At 44.4% G+C, this 13804-nt stretch overlaps 1 protein-coding gene across 1 annotated transcript in view; it reads right to left on the bottom strand.

Annotated features, from left to right (window-relative positions):
- The window catches only part of LOC146811315 (uncharacterized), a 1339659-nt gene that overhangs the window by 364844 nt on the left and 961011 nt on the right, over nt 1-13804 (bottom strand). Inside the window, exon 13 of the mRNA XM_085615056.1 lies at nt 3280-3521. Coding sequence (XP_085471182.1) covers nt 3280-3521 — 242 coding nt within the window. The remainder of the gene's footprint in view (nt 1-3279; nt 3522-13804) is intronic.

Below are 13804 nucleotides of genomic sequence, written 5' to 3'. Positions count from 1 at the left end.
ACAGACCTTGCTGGCTAGCAACACAGCATCCTCTTCGGCAAAACATTTTTTGTGTTTGCCAAGGCTTGTTTGTGGTCCTGCCAGCCATTGACCTTCCCACACTCATCAAACGGCATAGGAGAGGTTGATGACTGTTCCTGTGCCCTTGTATTGTCTCCTGGACTCCACAGCTGCTGCTTCCACCTCATTGTGCTACAGCAAAAACCTCCGACAAGTGTTGGTATTCTGCTCATGTGCTTGGTGGTTTGGACTTTGTCCCCTCTGCTTTCAGGTTCTTCTCATCTGGATTCCACATCCTGGACCCACCGGCCTGGTCCACAAGACTCTATAGCCACTGATCCTCCGCGATCCTCCATTGGCATCAACAAGCGGTTCCGATGCCAATTCACCCCTATGCACCTGAGCTCCCTGGTGTAATTATCCGGGTTTCCTGGGAATCCACAGGTGGGGTGACTCTCCAACCTTCCTTGATCCAAGTGGTTACTTTGGGGTCCTTTGGGAAGGGTCTTAGAAGTATTAAAATCCAACCACGACATACCCTGTGTTATCTTATGGATGTCTGACCTGGTGTAACCACTCTGCACCCAGGCACCTTGGGGTCCCTGGCTACTCACCTCGAGTAGTTCGGTGCTTCCCCTGGGGGTCCTTCATCTTTGGAAATTAGTCCTTTTTAGGTAACCATTTCACATTCTACTACTTTAGAATATGGTTCACCCCCCCCAATAGGGGTCCATGTATTTTCCTATGCTACTTACCTATTTCTGAAGTATTTTGTGAATGTATTTGAAATCTCCAGATAGGAGATATACCAAGTTAGTGTCTAGTGTGCGTTAATAAATACAAAGTCTTTTAAACTCACCAAGTGTGGTTCTTTCTTATGTGTAGGCTTACTGACTGACTGTATGGTAAATGCATCCGCTTTACATCCTACTCAATATTCCTTAGCTGTTCTCCCTGGCTACTCCATGAGGGCTTTGGTTATCAGGGACCTAGACACTATCACTAAGGGTTGCCTGGAATTAGTGCACAGTGCTTCACCATAGGTGGACACTATATACTGAGCCAGCCTCCTACAGTAGCTCTCTCCGGATCTGCACTGACTAGGGCGGATAGTACAGAACTAACACCAGCACACCTGGGTGGCACCTATAAAGGCAAGGCGTACCTCACTTCAAGCACAGATGACACCAATGACGCCATGGGGAGCTCAACGACACTACCTGCTGGCGTGCAGAGGCACTACTCATGAAAAATCTCCAGATCCAGTCTGACGCCTGGGAATAATTCTAAGGTAAGGAATCTGCATCTAGAGGTCTCTATGAGATGCAACAGGATGGTAAGAGGTTTGTTATAAAGATTGAAGAGGGTATGTGAGAGAATTGGACCTAGGGGGGCTCTCTGAAGTAAGAGAGAGGGGAAAGAGGTAGAATTTGAAAGCCTAAGAAGTTGAGAGGGACTGATGAGTTTAGGAGGTGCCCCAGAGGTCAACAGTCCTGCTCACTTCCATCCCATATGGGGTTCTAGGGTTCTTAGCACACATGCAAGATAAATGCGCATCTTAGAATATTTTTTGTGCAGTAAGGTTCACACATTAATGCAGGCACCTTTGCGTCATGACCTGAATTGGAGGTATGCTACGACACAAGCATCAGTACTAGAAGAGAGCAGACATGCACCATATCTTAGTAAATAGGGCACATTTCTGCTCTATCCCTTTCACACAACACAGTGCACTAAGTTCCTTGCTGCATATCGTATCGTGAATGTTTTGTAAATGCGGGTCCATGTTTCACATGCCTTAGAATGCAGGGCTACACATTAATCAGGTTTAATTCAAAGTTGTCTAGTCTAACATAAGCCCACAATGTCAATGGAAAGGCACTACATACCCTGCATTTCTTCTCCTTTAAAATAAATATGGCGTTTACATCCATCACTGTGAAAACCCTAGAAAAACAAAGTGTTTGTCTATATTGGGGATTAGGCAACTGAAAAAACACTGATAATCACTAATTTAAAAAGTTTTGGAAAACACTGAGAAAACACTACTGAACTCCACACAAAAAATAAACACAGAAAAGAGGACAGCCTAATAATTTGTTACAATTGCAGTGACAACGGTAACTGAGTTTGCTGGCAGGTTTACTACCAAACACTAAAAACTAAGGGCCTTATGTAGGTGGGCTGGCATTTACCACTTCATAAATACCGAATCATACCGATTCGGTATTTATGAAGTGGTAAATGCAATGTAGGTAATGAGTCGGTAAATATTACCGAATCGGAAAAATTCGGTAATTACCGAATTGGTATTTACCGATTCGGTAATGAGGCATACCTTCCCATTGATGGGAAGGTATGCCTCATTACCGAATCGGTAAATACCGATTCGGTAATGGGGGAGCACATGCAAGGGTGGCAGGGTGTCACATTGACACACTGTTGCACCCCTGATTCGGCCATGTGTGCACATGTGGCGCACATACATGCCCTAAGGGCATGTATGTCTGCCACATTGCACACTTAAACGTGCACAAAAATGCTTTTTTTCACCTATTCGTCATTTACCACCAACCTTTAGTTGGTGGTAAATAACGAATCCCCACACCCACCACACACTCCCCCTACATCTCATTTCATGATTCGGTATTTACCGAATCGGTAAATTTACCGAATCGGTAATATTACCGATTCGGTAATTTTACCGATTCGGTAAATACCGAATCATGAAATTCTCCCCCTACATCTCAAAAGCCAAAATACCGGTCGGTAACGGTATGATTACCGAAAATCGGCCGTTACCGACCGGTATTTGGCTTCCTACATGAGGCCCTAAATGAGGACCAAAAACACTTTTACTGAGATGACACCTATGTGCAAGACTGTAGCCTTCAAAACTCCCAGCAGACGTCAGAGGCACATATAATGTAGGTACTAGAAATGTATCCCCACTGTGAGGGTACAATTTAAGTAGCCACATGGTGTGGAGATAATTTCACTATGCCACCACAATCTGGTGAAACTGATGTGTGAGAAAAAGCCACTTAGGGGAAAACGCAAACCAACAATGGTTGAAATCTGTAATTGAGGTGGACCCTCGATTGTCTGTGTGGTAGTGGGTTTCCTTCACCACATTGGTGTCTCAAATATAATCAGTCCATTAGAGTGTTCGATTGAGAGATTTCTTAACTACATATGTACTTTGCATGGGCATTCAAAGACATTCAGTTCTGCAATATTTTTATTGTTAAGCATCACTAAGCAATAATGCCTTCATACCATATATGTTATACTCCAAAATGAGATCATAGTAATGATAGAACTGATGTATTGGATGATGGTACACATGATACTTCCAGGGTCCACCGTTGTACTATGTAGTTTCACAATCGTCTCAGGGATGTCTTCCACCCATATTCGAATTTGCATCCTTAGCCTGGCAAATAGGGACTGAGAAGGGTATGCTGTGCTCATAACTCTGTGTTGCTCCTCATCAATGTACTCTCGATACATCCTCATCACTTTAAAAGGAAAAAGGACAATATACAACAAAACATATTAAGTATTTTCTCTGTACTAGGATGCTGATTTAATAGTTACAGTAAGTACTTAGTAATGTAGCTTTTGAATGCTACTACTCCTTTGCAGACTTCCTATATGAAGCCCTGCACTCCAGGGTTTTACATCAGAAGGACTTAAAATGAGGAAGAAATCTTTCCTTTTGAACCCCACCCTCTCTCATTCTTGAAACTCTTCATCAGCGCCCCTTAGAGGCAACAATATTCTTCAAGAAATCCTAAATTATCTTTGACACCCTTCATGTATGACAACCAATTTACCTCTACGAAAAACACCTTATTTTCTGGGCTGTGAAACACACAGGAGAAAAACTTTGCTTGCCATGGATAGCCCAATAACTTAAACAGCAAAACCTTTTAACCAAGAAGACCCCTCCCCCCCGACTCTGGAGCAATCTATCAAAAAAAGTACATTTGTCGCGGTCTGTGATTTCTTTCGCAAAAACATTGAAGACTTGGAAATGTTCTACTTACACCGGGAAACATCGTTTACAACGCGGGGATTACATCGCGATGCCATTACAACGCGGTTTTTACAACGCAAGTCGTTACAACGACTTGCGCTAGATGGCGCTCTAGGACAAGGAATAGTATAATTTACTATCCAACACCTTCCCTACTGTACGTAGACTGGAGTTGGAATAGTAAATTATACTACTCCTAAGTCCAGCGCCCTCCAACGCAAGTCGTTGTAACGACTTGCATTGTAAAAACCGCGATGTAATGTACCGCGATGTAAATGTATGCGTTGTAACGTCATACATCCACTTACACCTACTGCAATGCTATTGAAATGGATTAACAAATTACTTACCTTTGATTTGTTTTTATTTTCTTCAGGAAACTGTAACTTCTTAGTGATCTAAAATCTAGAAATATCCATTACAGTCCTTCTGGGTTTGCAAAATGCATAGCATGTGGCAGTAGAACAATTTAATCCATGTCATTGTTTGAAGAGACATATCAGAACCACCGGGGCTGCACATGCGCCCAAGTACATCAGAGAGGAGAGGAGAAAGATCAATGAGCAATGTGCCCGTCTATATATCAGATAAAAGGTTGCCAACAGTTATTAAAACCACAAGATCCTTTACTAATTTGTTTAATGAATTTCTGTTGAGGTAGAATCATCACCTCAAAGAATCCTCAGGCTACACCTTAAATGAGAATAGTCTGAAGAAAAGTGCAGAAGAGCAACCCATCGAATCATGAAGTGCTGGAGAAAAGCTCACCCAAAACGGTATTTGGGAAGGTGTGCAGCATAGACCCTGTACCTCCACATCTGAGATAGGGGATGCCTCACAAGGGGGATAAAGCGACAGCCCTTTATCTGCAGAGTACACTCTACTATACCACCAGAAAGTTCTTCTTTCATGAATTCATAGCAAAGCCCAACAGCATGATCTGTTTGAGGACTTTTAGTTTGTTATAATCTGACTCTTCCTCCCATTAGATAATTCAGCAAAGATGCTGAAGGTTCAATCTGACTGCACTACTAAATTTCGAACAAGAAATATCAGCATATAAATATATCGTGGACAAAATATCGAAGACCAAAATATCAAAAGGTAAGTGCATAAGGAGGAAGTGCAGATTTACTATTCCTAACACTGAATCTACAAATATTGAAGATCTGTATATTGTCAAGCTACATGTAAGTAAAGCTAGGCATAGGAAATCAATTCTTACTTACCTTTTGATATTTCAGTTTCACTAGTTTGTCCTTGATATTTCTATACCGTGATATTCTGTCTTCGATATTCAGGAGCTCACCATCATCTAATCTATATCTTTAGAATAAACAATATAAATGCTCAGGTCCTTTCTACTTCCAATGCTTAAACGCTTCTCTCACAGAGGGGAAAAATGTAGCCAATGATTTCAAACTCTACTGCAAAAAGAGAAAGTTTGACTATGTAGGCCACTTCGACAGATCAGCCAGAAAAAAATATGAGGAAGAGCACTGCAAAGTGTTTGAATTTTCTTTACCTTGCTAGCTAAATTTATTGCATTACGAATACAAGGTACTTACCTTCATTACTAATTCTTCAGGCTGAAGTGATAACCTCCACAATAGATTTCTATGTGAGCAATTTAATTTGAAAACATTTCATGTATCAGAACACAAATGGGCAATTTAAAAAAGGAGGCTCGATCCAGAGACTGGATGCAAGCTCAGATCCCAACTATGCAGCTCTTGAAACCTGCCTATACTAGAGAATCAGTGAACATAAGGATGCACAATATATCCGTTTTCATGGGCTGTCAAGAATGATCAAGAATGATCAAAATGATGCGGTGGACAGAGGGAAATTATCCTGTTGATCATACTACCTAACCCTGAGGTATGCTGAGTAAGCCATTTCAATTGGATGAGGAAGCCTCATCCACATCTTGGGCATGCTTCATCATTAGCTATCTCATTCCACCCTGGTGATACTGCCAGGGCAGACTCAATCTCAGAAAGGGAGTTATTGATAAACCATGACTGGATAGTAGTTGGGATCCAGGCATATCAAAAATACCTTGGGGTAAATCTGAAGGTAATATCTTTATTTTGAAGGTACCCCAAGTGTGACTAAAATAATGTTGTGGATGATATTGGGTCTAATTCCCCTTACATCCGTTAAAATGCCAACATGTTTCTGCCCCAGCTACTGACTAGAAACAGGTCAGGGCGTTCATCAGGGCTTATAAAGTATACCTTACTAGATCTGCGTCTATACATGCATATGGGTCAAAGGAAGTTTATTCCTCCACAGGAGATCTAATTGAAACCTAGGGAACATGAAAAATACAACACAATAAACAATTACTTAGTAATGAACACATGCTAGCTGTTTATGATAGTGAAAAGCTTTTCGTTAAACACTTATGGCACCTTGGTGACACTGTAACCATACACAGCACACAACACATGATAATGATGGGATTAATGAACACCACAAGAATTCATACTTGACTGTACACACCTGTCATTAACCCACAACTACTTTGAATTCAAAGGCCAAATCTTTTTGCAAACACATGGTACATCAATGGAAAGCACATTCACTCTCAGACTTGTGAGTCATGCCTGTGAAACGGAATATGCCCTTTCCGAGCGAAAGTTCACCTCTGAAAGAGGCGTCTTGTTTTGAAGGGAAGCAAGGCTGAGGCGAACATCTTTGCAGCCTGGTTAAAATCCTTTGATCCCTTCTTCAATTTTTCAACTACCATGAATAACCAAGAACTAGCATTTCTAGATTTAATAATATATCTTGAACAGGGACTGTTAAAAACTGAGGTTTGCTACAAACCGACTGATAGGAACAATTGACTTCAGTTTTAAAAGTTTTGCTCACTTAGAGAAAATAATCTGGTAGGTCAAATTTTACAGTTTATTAATACTGCCCTCAGCCACTAGATAGGGCTTCTTCTACACCTTGCTTCAGGCCAACATACAGGGTGGAGCGCAAACATTATATTTATTTGAAAAAAACACTAGGGATCCATTTTGCAGAGGCAGTAATCAAATGAAACTATCTAGGAGGGTACCCTCTCTCTTCCCTTTATTCCTGGGTCCTTTCTGATAGAGTTTAAGAACATATGTTTCGGGTGTACTTAGGGAATTAGTGTCCCTGTCACTCTCTGCTTTTATCGACATGCTTCTGCCAAATTCTATAGCCCACTAGGGGTCATTGGCATTTCTCAGGATATAGATCCTGTTTACTAGCCTCCAAGAGTATTCTCTAAGTGAGGTTTTTCGTGTTAACTTTACTTGTCCATTGTGGTAAATCTCCAGGAACTTCCTGCAATAAAATAATTACTGTATTAGTCTATGTAGATTCATACCATTCATTGTAAACTATAGCTTTTATAAGTTAGCTTATCTTGCCCATGTGAATTTCCCCATTCACAGATTGCTATAAATATTTCTCCCTTTGCCTAATCTCACATTCATAGTTCAGTGTGGATACACGTAGATTCCAGAACTTTCCACCACAGAAATGTGAGAAAAATGTGGGTAAGGAAACGTTGGGGGATCCACACAAACCATACCTCCCTGGACTCCCCTGAATCTCTAGTGTTCAGAAATGTGTGGATTTGGTAGGTTTCCCTAGATGGTTGCCAAGCCCCGGACCAAAAACTCATGTGACCCCCCTTGCAAAACCCGATCTTTTTGCAACAGGTAATTTTGATGTCTCCACAATACGTTTTGGGCACTTGTCTGTCACGGGTACTTGACCCACCCACATGAGTGAGGTACTATTTTTATTGGGAGACCTGGGGAAATACTGGGTGGTAGGAATTTAGTGTCAGCCGGGTGATCCTACAACTTTCCCACACAGAAATTTGAGAAAAATTAGATTTTTTCATCAAAATGTGAGGTTTGGAGAGCATTCTGGGTAGGAAAACATTGGGGGATCCACGCAAGCCATACCTCTCTGGACTCCCCAAGGTCTCTAGTTTTCAGAAATGTGTCGGTTTGGTAGGTTGGCCAAGCGCGGAACCAAAAACTCATGTGATCCCCCTTGCAAAAGCAGGTCGGTTTCGGATACATAGGGGGCATCTGCGTTTTTGGTCTCGGGGTCGGCAGCTATCTAGGGAAACCTACCAAACCCACACATTTCTGAAAACTAGACACCCGGGGCTGTCCAGCGAGGTATGGCTTGCATGGACCCCCAAACCTTTTCCTACCCATCATCCCCTGCAAACCTCAAATTTAACTGAAAAAAATCACTTTTTTCTCAAATTTCTGTGTGGGAAAGTTCTGGAATCTCCATGGATCTACAAATTTCCTACCACCCAGCGTTCCCCCAGGTCTCCCGATAAAAAATTACCTTACTCGTGTGGATGGGTCAAGTACCCACGACAGGCAAGGGCTCAAAACGTATTGAGGAGACATCAAAATTACCTATCACAAAACAACCTGGTTTTGCAAGGGGGGTCTCCTCGGTTTTTGGCCCCGGGCTCGGCGGTCATCTTGGGAAACCTACCAATCCCACATATTTCTGAAAATCAGAAAACAAGACACCGGGGGGAGTCCAGCGAGGTATGGCTTCAGTGGACCCCCAAAGGTTTTCTACCCAGAATACCCTGCAAACCTCAAATTCAGCAGTGAAAAGTCAAGTTTTTCTCAAATTTCTGTGTGGGAAAGTTCTGGAATCTCCATGGATCTACAAATTTCCTACCACCCAGCGTTCCCCCAGGTCTCCCGATAAAAATGGTACCTCACTTGCGTGGGTGGGTCAGGTACCCGTGACAGGCAAAGGCCCAAAACGTATTGAGGAAACATCAAAATTACCTATCACAAAACAACCTGGTCTTGCAAGGGGGTCACCTGGGTTTTTGATTTCGGGCTCAGTGGCCATCTTGGGAAACTAGCAAACCACACATTTCTGAAAACTAGACACCCGGGGGAGTTCAGCAAGGTATGACTTGCGTGAATATCCCAACATTTTCCTGCCCAGAATCCCTTGCAAACCTCAAATTTAGCTGGAAAAAACACATTTTCCACATATTTTTGTGTGGAATCACCGTGCCGGCACAAACGTCCTACCCCACAGCATTCCCCTCAGTCTCTTGAGTAAAATGATTCTCAAGATGGCCACCAAACCTGGGGACAAAAACCCAGGTGACCCCCCCTTACAAAACCAGGTTGTTTTGCAAATCCACACAGATTCCAGAACTTTCCATCACAAAAATTTGAGGAAAATGTTTTTTTTTTTTACAAAGTTTGAGGTTTGCAAGGGATTCTGGGTAACAGAACCTGGTGAGAGCCAGACAAATCACCCCATCCTGGATTTCCCTGGGTGTCTAGTTTTTAAAAATGTATAGGTTTGCTAGGTTTCCCTAGGTGCCGGCAGAGCTAGGGTTCAAAATCTACAACTAGGCACTTTGCAAAAAAAGGGTCAGTTTTCACTGTGAAAATATGGTGTGTCTATGTTGCGGTTTGGGCCGTTTCCTGTTGCGGGCACTAGGCCTACCCACACAAGTGAGGTACAATTTTTCTCAGAAGACTTGGGTGAACGCGGGGTGGGTGGAATTTTGTGGATCCACGCAGATTCCAGAACTTTCCACCACAGAAATATGAGCCCTGCCCCGAAGTTTGGGAAAAAAAATCCCTGGTGCCTAGTGGGCTTTCTGCCCCCCAGAGGGGCAGATAAGGGGCTATTGCCCCTTCTGCCTCCCAGGGGGAGGTAGAAAGACTGTAGCATTTTTTTTGGGTAGGGGCATTGGCTTGCACAATCTGGGCAGCCCCCACCCCTACGTATATATAAATTAAAACAAGCATTTGCAATGCAATAGGTCTCGCATTTACGCGAGTTTGAGCTATTGGCATTGTAAATAACAATGCCTTTTATTTATGTTTTACAAACAGACACATAAATAAAAGGCATTGTCGTTTATAATGCCAATAGCTCAAACTCGCGTAATTACGAGACCTATATCATTGCAAATGCTTGTTATTTTATTCGTCCTTCACCAGCAGGATTTACCTTTAATAAGGAGAGGGGTGGAAAGTCTTTCCTCTAATGGCCCCTTCTCCATCAGGCCGTCGGCGGAAGCTTTCCATCGATTGAGCCTACAGCGGCTCCGTCAACGGATGCTGGCAGTCTACCCAAGTCTAAATAAGGTGGAAGGGGCAAGGTTTTGGGGGACAGGGTATTCCGCCACATCTGTGACAGAGTACGCTGTCTGCACAATTGTAAATCAGCACCTTAGTAATAAGTTTGTTTCTCTGCAAAGCGTTATGCCTATTCATCCTTTCATTCTTCCAGTGCTGATATCAAGACTACTGACTTAAATAAAAGAGAGCTTTTTTAACACAAAATACACCTGTTGTGATGTGCAGTGTGTTTGTAATATTGCAATGGGTTGCATTACAAAAGTTACAGGTGACTCACAGAGCGGTGCCAAGTCAAACTATCAGGGGAGAGGATGTGGTCCGTCAGCTAGACTGCCGACTTTGGTGCTGGAAACAAGGGTTCGAGCCTCGGGGTCGCGTCCACATCCTGTGATTCTGGGCAACACAATTAATCTCCCTGTGCCAATGTAAATACGGTGCTCGTGTAAAGTGCTCCGATACCTTCGGGTCGAGTTTGCGCTATATAAATATGCAAAAAAACAAAAGGCCTAGATTGCTTTGTGGGTCGATGAGCGGGTTCGAAGTAGTTTAATCACGGATTTGAAAGCCATCAAACTCTTAGCTGTATCAGCCAATCAGCCTTCCGAGGTCGGTAATGAGAACTGCTGACTTGGGTAATAAATAATTCAGCTATTCCTTTAAATTGAAGGCCTCTGTTTTTGTGCTGCTAAGGAAACGCAAAAAAATTATGTCAGGTCACTCCTCCGTTGCCAGTATCATAAAATCGAATGAGTGTTCAGAGAGCTGAATCGTTTCAAGTTGCAGCTAATTGTACAAATCACGCGCCCACAGTCACTGAAAACGGGCTCCCTTCAAGCAAGCCAGTGGCGCGCGCTCTCGTCGGCTTCCACATCTCCCTCTGTCGTGGCTCGCGGGGAGCACTAATGATGAAGGAGGCGAGGCCAGCACGCTGCTGTCTTCTCTCAGCACAGTGACACCAAGCCTGCTGCCAAACCTGGAGTGGACGAATGCAGGAGGAGTTGGATCTGAAGTAAACACACACTGACGGCTCGCAAGCACAGGACCTTTAAGGCCACCAGTAGGCGGTAAATCTTCTAACATAACCTGCCTGAGAAGGACCATTGTTTCCAGGATACTGGTACTGAAATGTGTCTGCTGGATCAAACAAGCATTGGCAAAGACAAAAGATTTGACCTAAGGAGGCTATTGCATGCAAATTGCATGTGTGCATACCTGTACTACATGTGTTAGCACATACAAGTCAGACTTGTTGGCTTTGCCAATGCTTGTTTTGCTTTATGCAGCTGGATTGTGTGCCCTTTTGTGTGTGTGAATTAAAATATGTGTTTATATATGTGTGACTTGCACATGATTCCTTTTCCAAACATTGAAAAAAACATGTTGCAGTTAAAAAAAAACAAGCAGGAAGTGGGATAAGGGAGGGGGTAGGGGAGAGAGGCACGCAGGCTGGCATATGGTGAGCACTTTCGCGGCCGCTTTGATGTTCTCAGTGGCCGCGCGGCTCACTGAGAACATCAAAGCGGCCGCAAAATGAATGACACAGGCTGCCAAATGGTGCGCGCGCCCGGCGCACATGCACTGTATTCGGAGGCCTGAAAGCGCTAGTTTGCACTTCCAAATCCCCCATTTACAAAAGCTCTCGCGAGAGCAGCGCTAACGCGCTGGCTCAGGCGAGACCTAAAAATCCATGGGGCCTAGTGGGCTTTCTGCCCGCTCCCGGAGGGGCAGATCAGGGGCTATTGCCGCCATCTGCCTCCTGGGGGGGGGGGGGGGGGCAGATAGTCTTGTGCCTTCTTTGGGGGAGAAGCCCCCACCCCGGCAATATGAAAACAAATCCCTGGCGCCTAGGGTGCTTTCTGCCCCCTTGGAGGGGGGGCAGATTGGGGGCTACTGCCCTCATCTGCCCCCCGGGGAGGTTGAAAGTCTGTCTGGCAAAATGTTTTGTGGGGTAGCAAACGCCCTTGCCAAAGGAGCCGCTCCACCCTCCCTGGTGGCTAGTGGGTGGATCCCTGACTGGGGCCATCCCCAAGCAGGGATCCACTGGGGAAGGGTACCATTGGAAAGGGGAGTTTCTCCCCTTTCAAACAATACCTCTCCCATGTGTTTTGGTGCTCGGGCTGAGATAGCCCCACAAGCACCAAAACTGTGAAATTGAAACTAGGTTTCAGTTTAGTTTTCATTGTGATGACGACAGCGCGCCATGCACGTGATCATTATTACAATGAAAACCCAATCCATGCTTTGGGAGGTTGGGGAAGCTCTTCCCCACCTCCCAAAGCAACGGAAAAAAGGGAAATCCTTCTGTTTACAGCAGAGGGATTTTTTTAAAGAGTGCTCATGACAGAATGGTTCCGTCATGAGCACACTTGCCCTTATGCTCATGACGGAACCATTCCATCATGCGCATGGAAGGGGTTAATAGAAATTGTCGAAGTTAACAACAACTACTGGTAGAGAAACAACTCTTGTCCTAACAAAAAACTGCCGGAGATAAAGTTAACACCTTTGGGATCATCTATAATGTATTATGCACAGAGGAGGAAAAATAATTGAGTATGTGTGGTAGTACTGCGCACGCATGCAGAGTCCTGCCACGACGTACGTATGACGTAGGGGTTTGCAGGGACCAAGGCGAGGAGGAGGAGGGCAGGCAGGAGACGTCACATATAAAAGTATGTGTAAAGGGGGGGGGTTGAGGCGGGGAGCTAAAGGTGGGGCCTGGGACTCAGAACTCCGCTCCGCTGCAGAGTAGGAGTTTTGCCTACACTCCATGTTCTCCGCGGAACGCGGAGTAGGCAGAAATTCGCCAGTGGAGCGGAGTTCTCTGCCCGACCTTAGTTATGACTTTGCGGTCACCTATATAGGTGCCACCCAGGCGTGCAGACGTCAGTAATTTTCATTTTTTCCATTCCAGAAGCACAAAGCCATGAAGTAACTGACAAAAACGTGTGCAAAACTAGGGCCCTGAAAAGGGGAGTAACCCTAGCCCCCACAGAATCATTCCGCAAAGTGGGGAGGCATGGATGGGCCTGTAAGGGATATGCAGCTAGATAGAGTTCCTACCAGAGAATGCATTACCGAAGGTAAGCAACGTGATCATCTGATAGAGCCTTCTAGTAGCAGATTCCTTACCTTTTAATTAGACACCCAAGCCATACTCTTCCGGCGGAAGTCCTGCAGGACCGAACGAGCAAAATGGCCGTCCCTGCAGACCTGACAGCCAGGCAGTAGTGCTTGGCAAACGTGTCCAAAGATGTCCACGTTGCTGCATGACAGATGTCCAAGATTGGGACCGCTGAGCCAAGGCCATAGTCGCAGCCTTTTCTCCTGGACTAAGCCTGAAAGCTGCTCTCCACAGATACCACTTACAGAGCTTTCTAAGGTTGTCTAAGACCACTAAAATCACCATAAGGGTCGGCTGGATTGGTGCAGGGTGTCCACTTACATAAGTCAGCACCATATACCAAGACCGCTTCTCACACCCTGTGCACCGCGTTGACTTGACGTTGCCAAGTCTTGTTGACTCTATTCTCCAGATATCTTCAGGCTCAAAGAAGCTCCAGCATCTCCTGCAGCCAAAGTCCTCGTCCTCACTGCATCCTCTGCACCGTGG

This window comes from Triturus cristatus, chromosome 7 (genome assembly GCF_964204655.1).
Source record: "Triturus cristatus chromosome 7, aTriCri1.1, whole genome shotgun sequence".
NCBI classification, from domain to species: Eukaryota; Metazoa; Chordata; class Amphibia; order Caudata; family Salamandridae; genus Triturus; species Triturus cristatus.
This window is presented reverse-complemented; position numbering and strand designations above follow the sequence as displayed.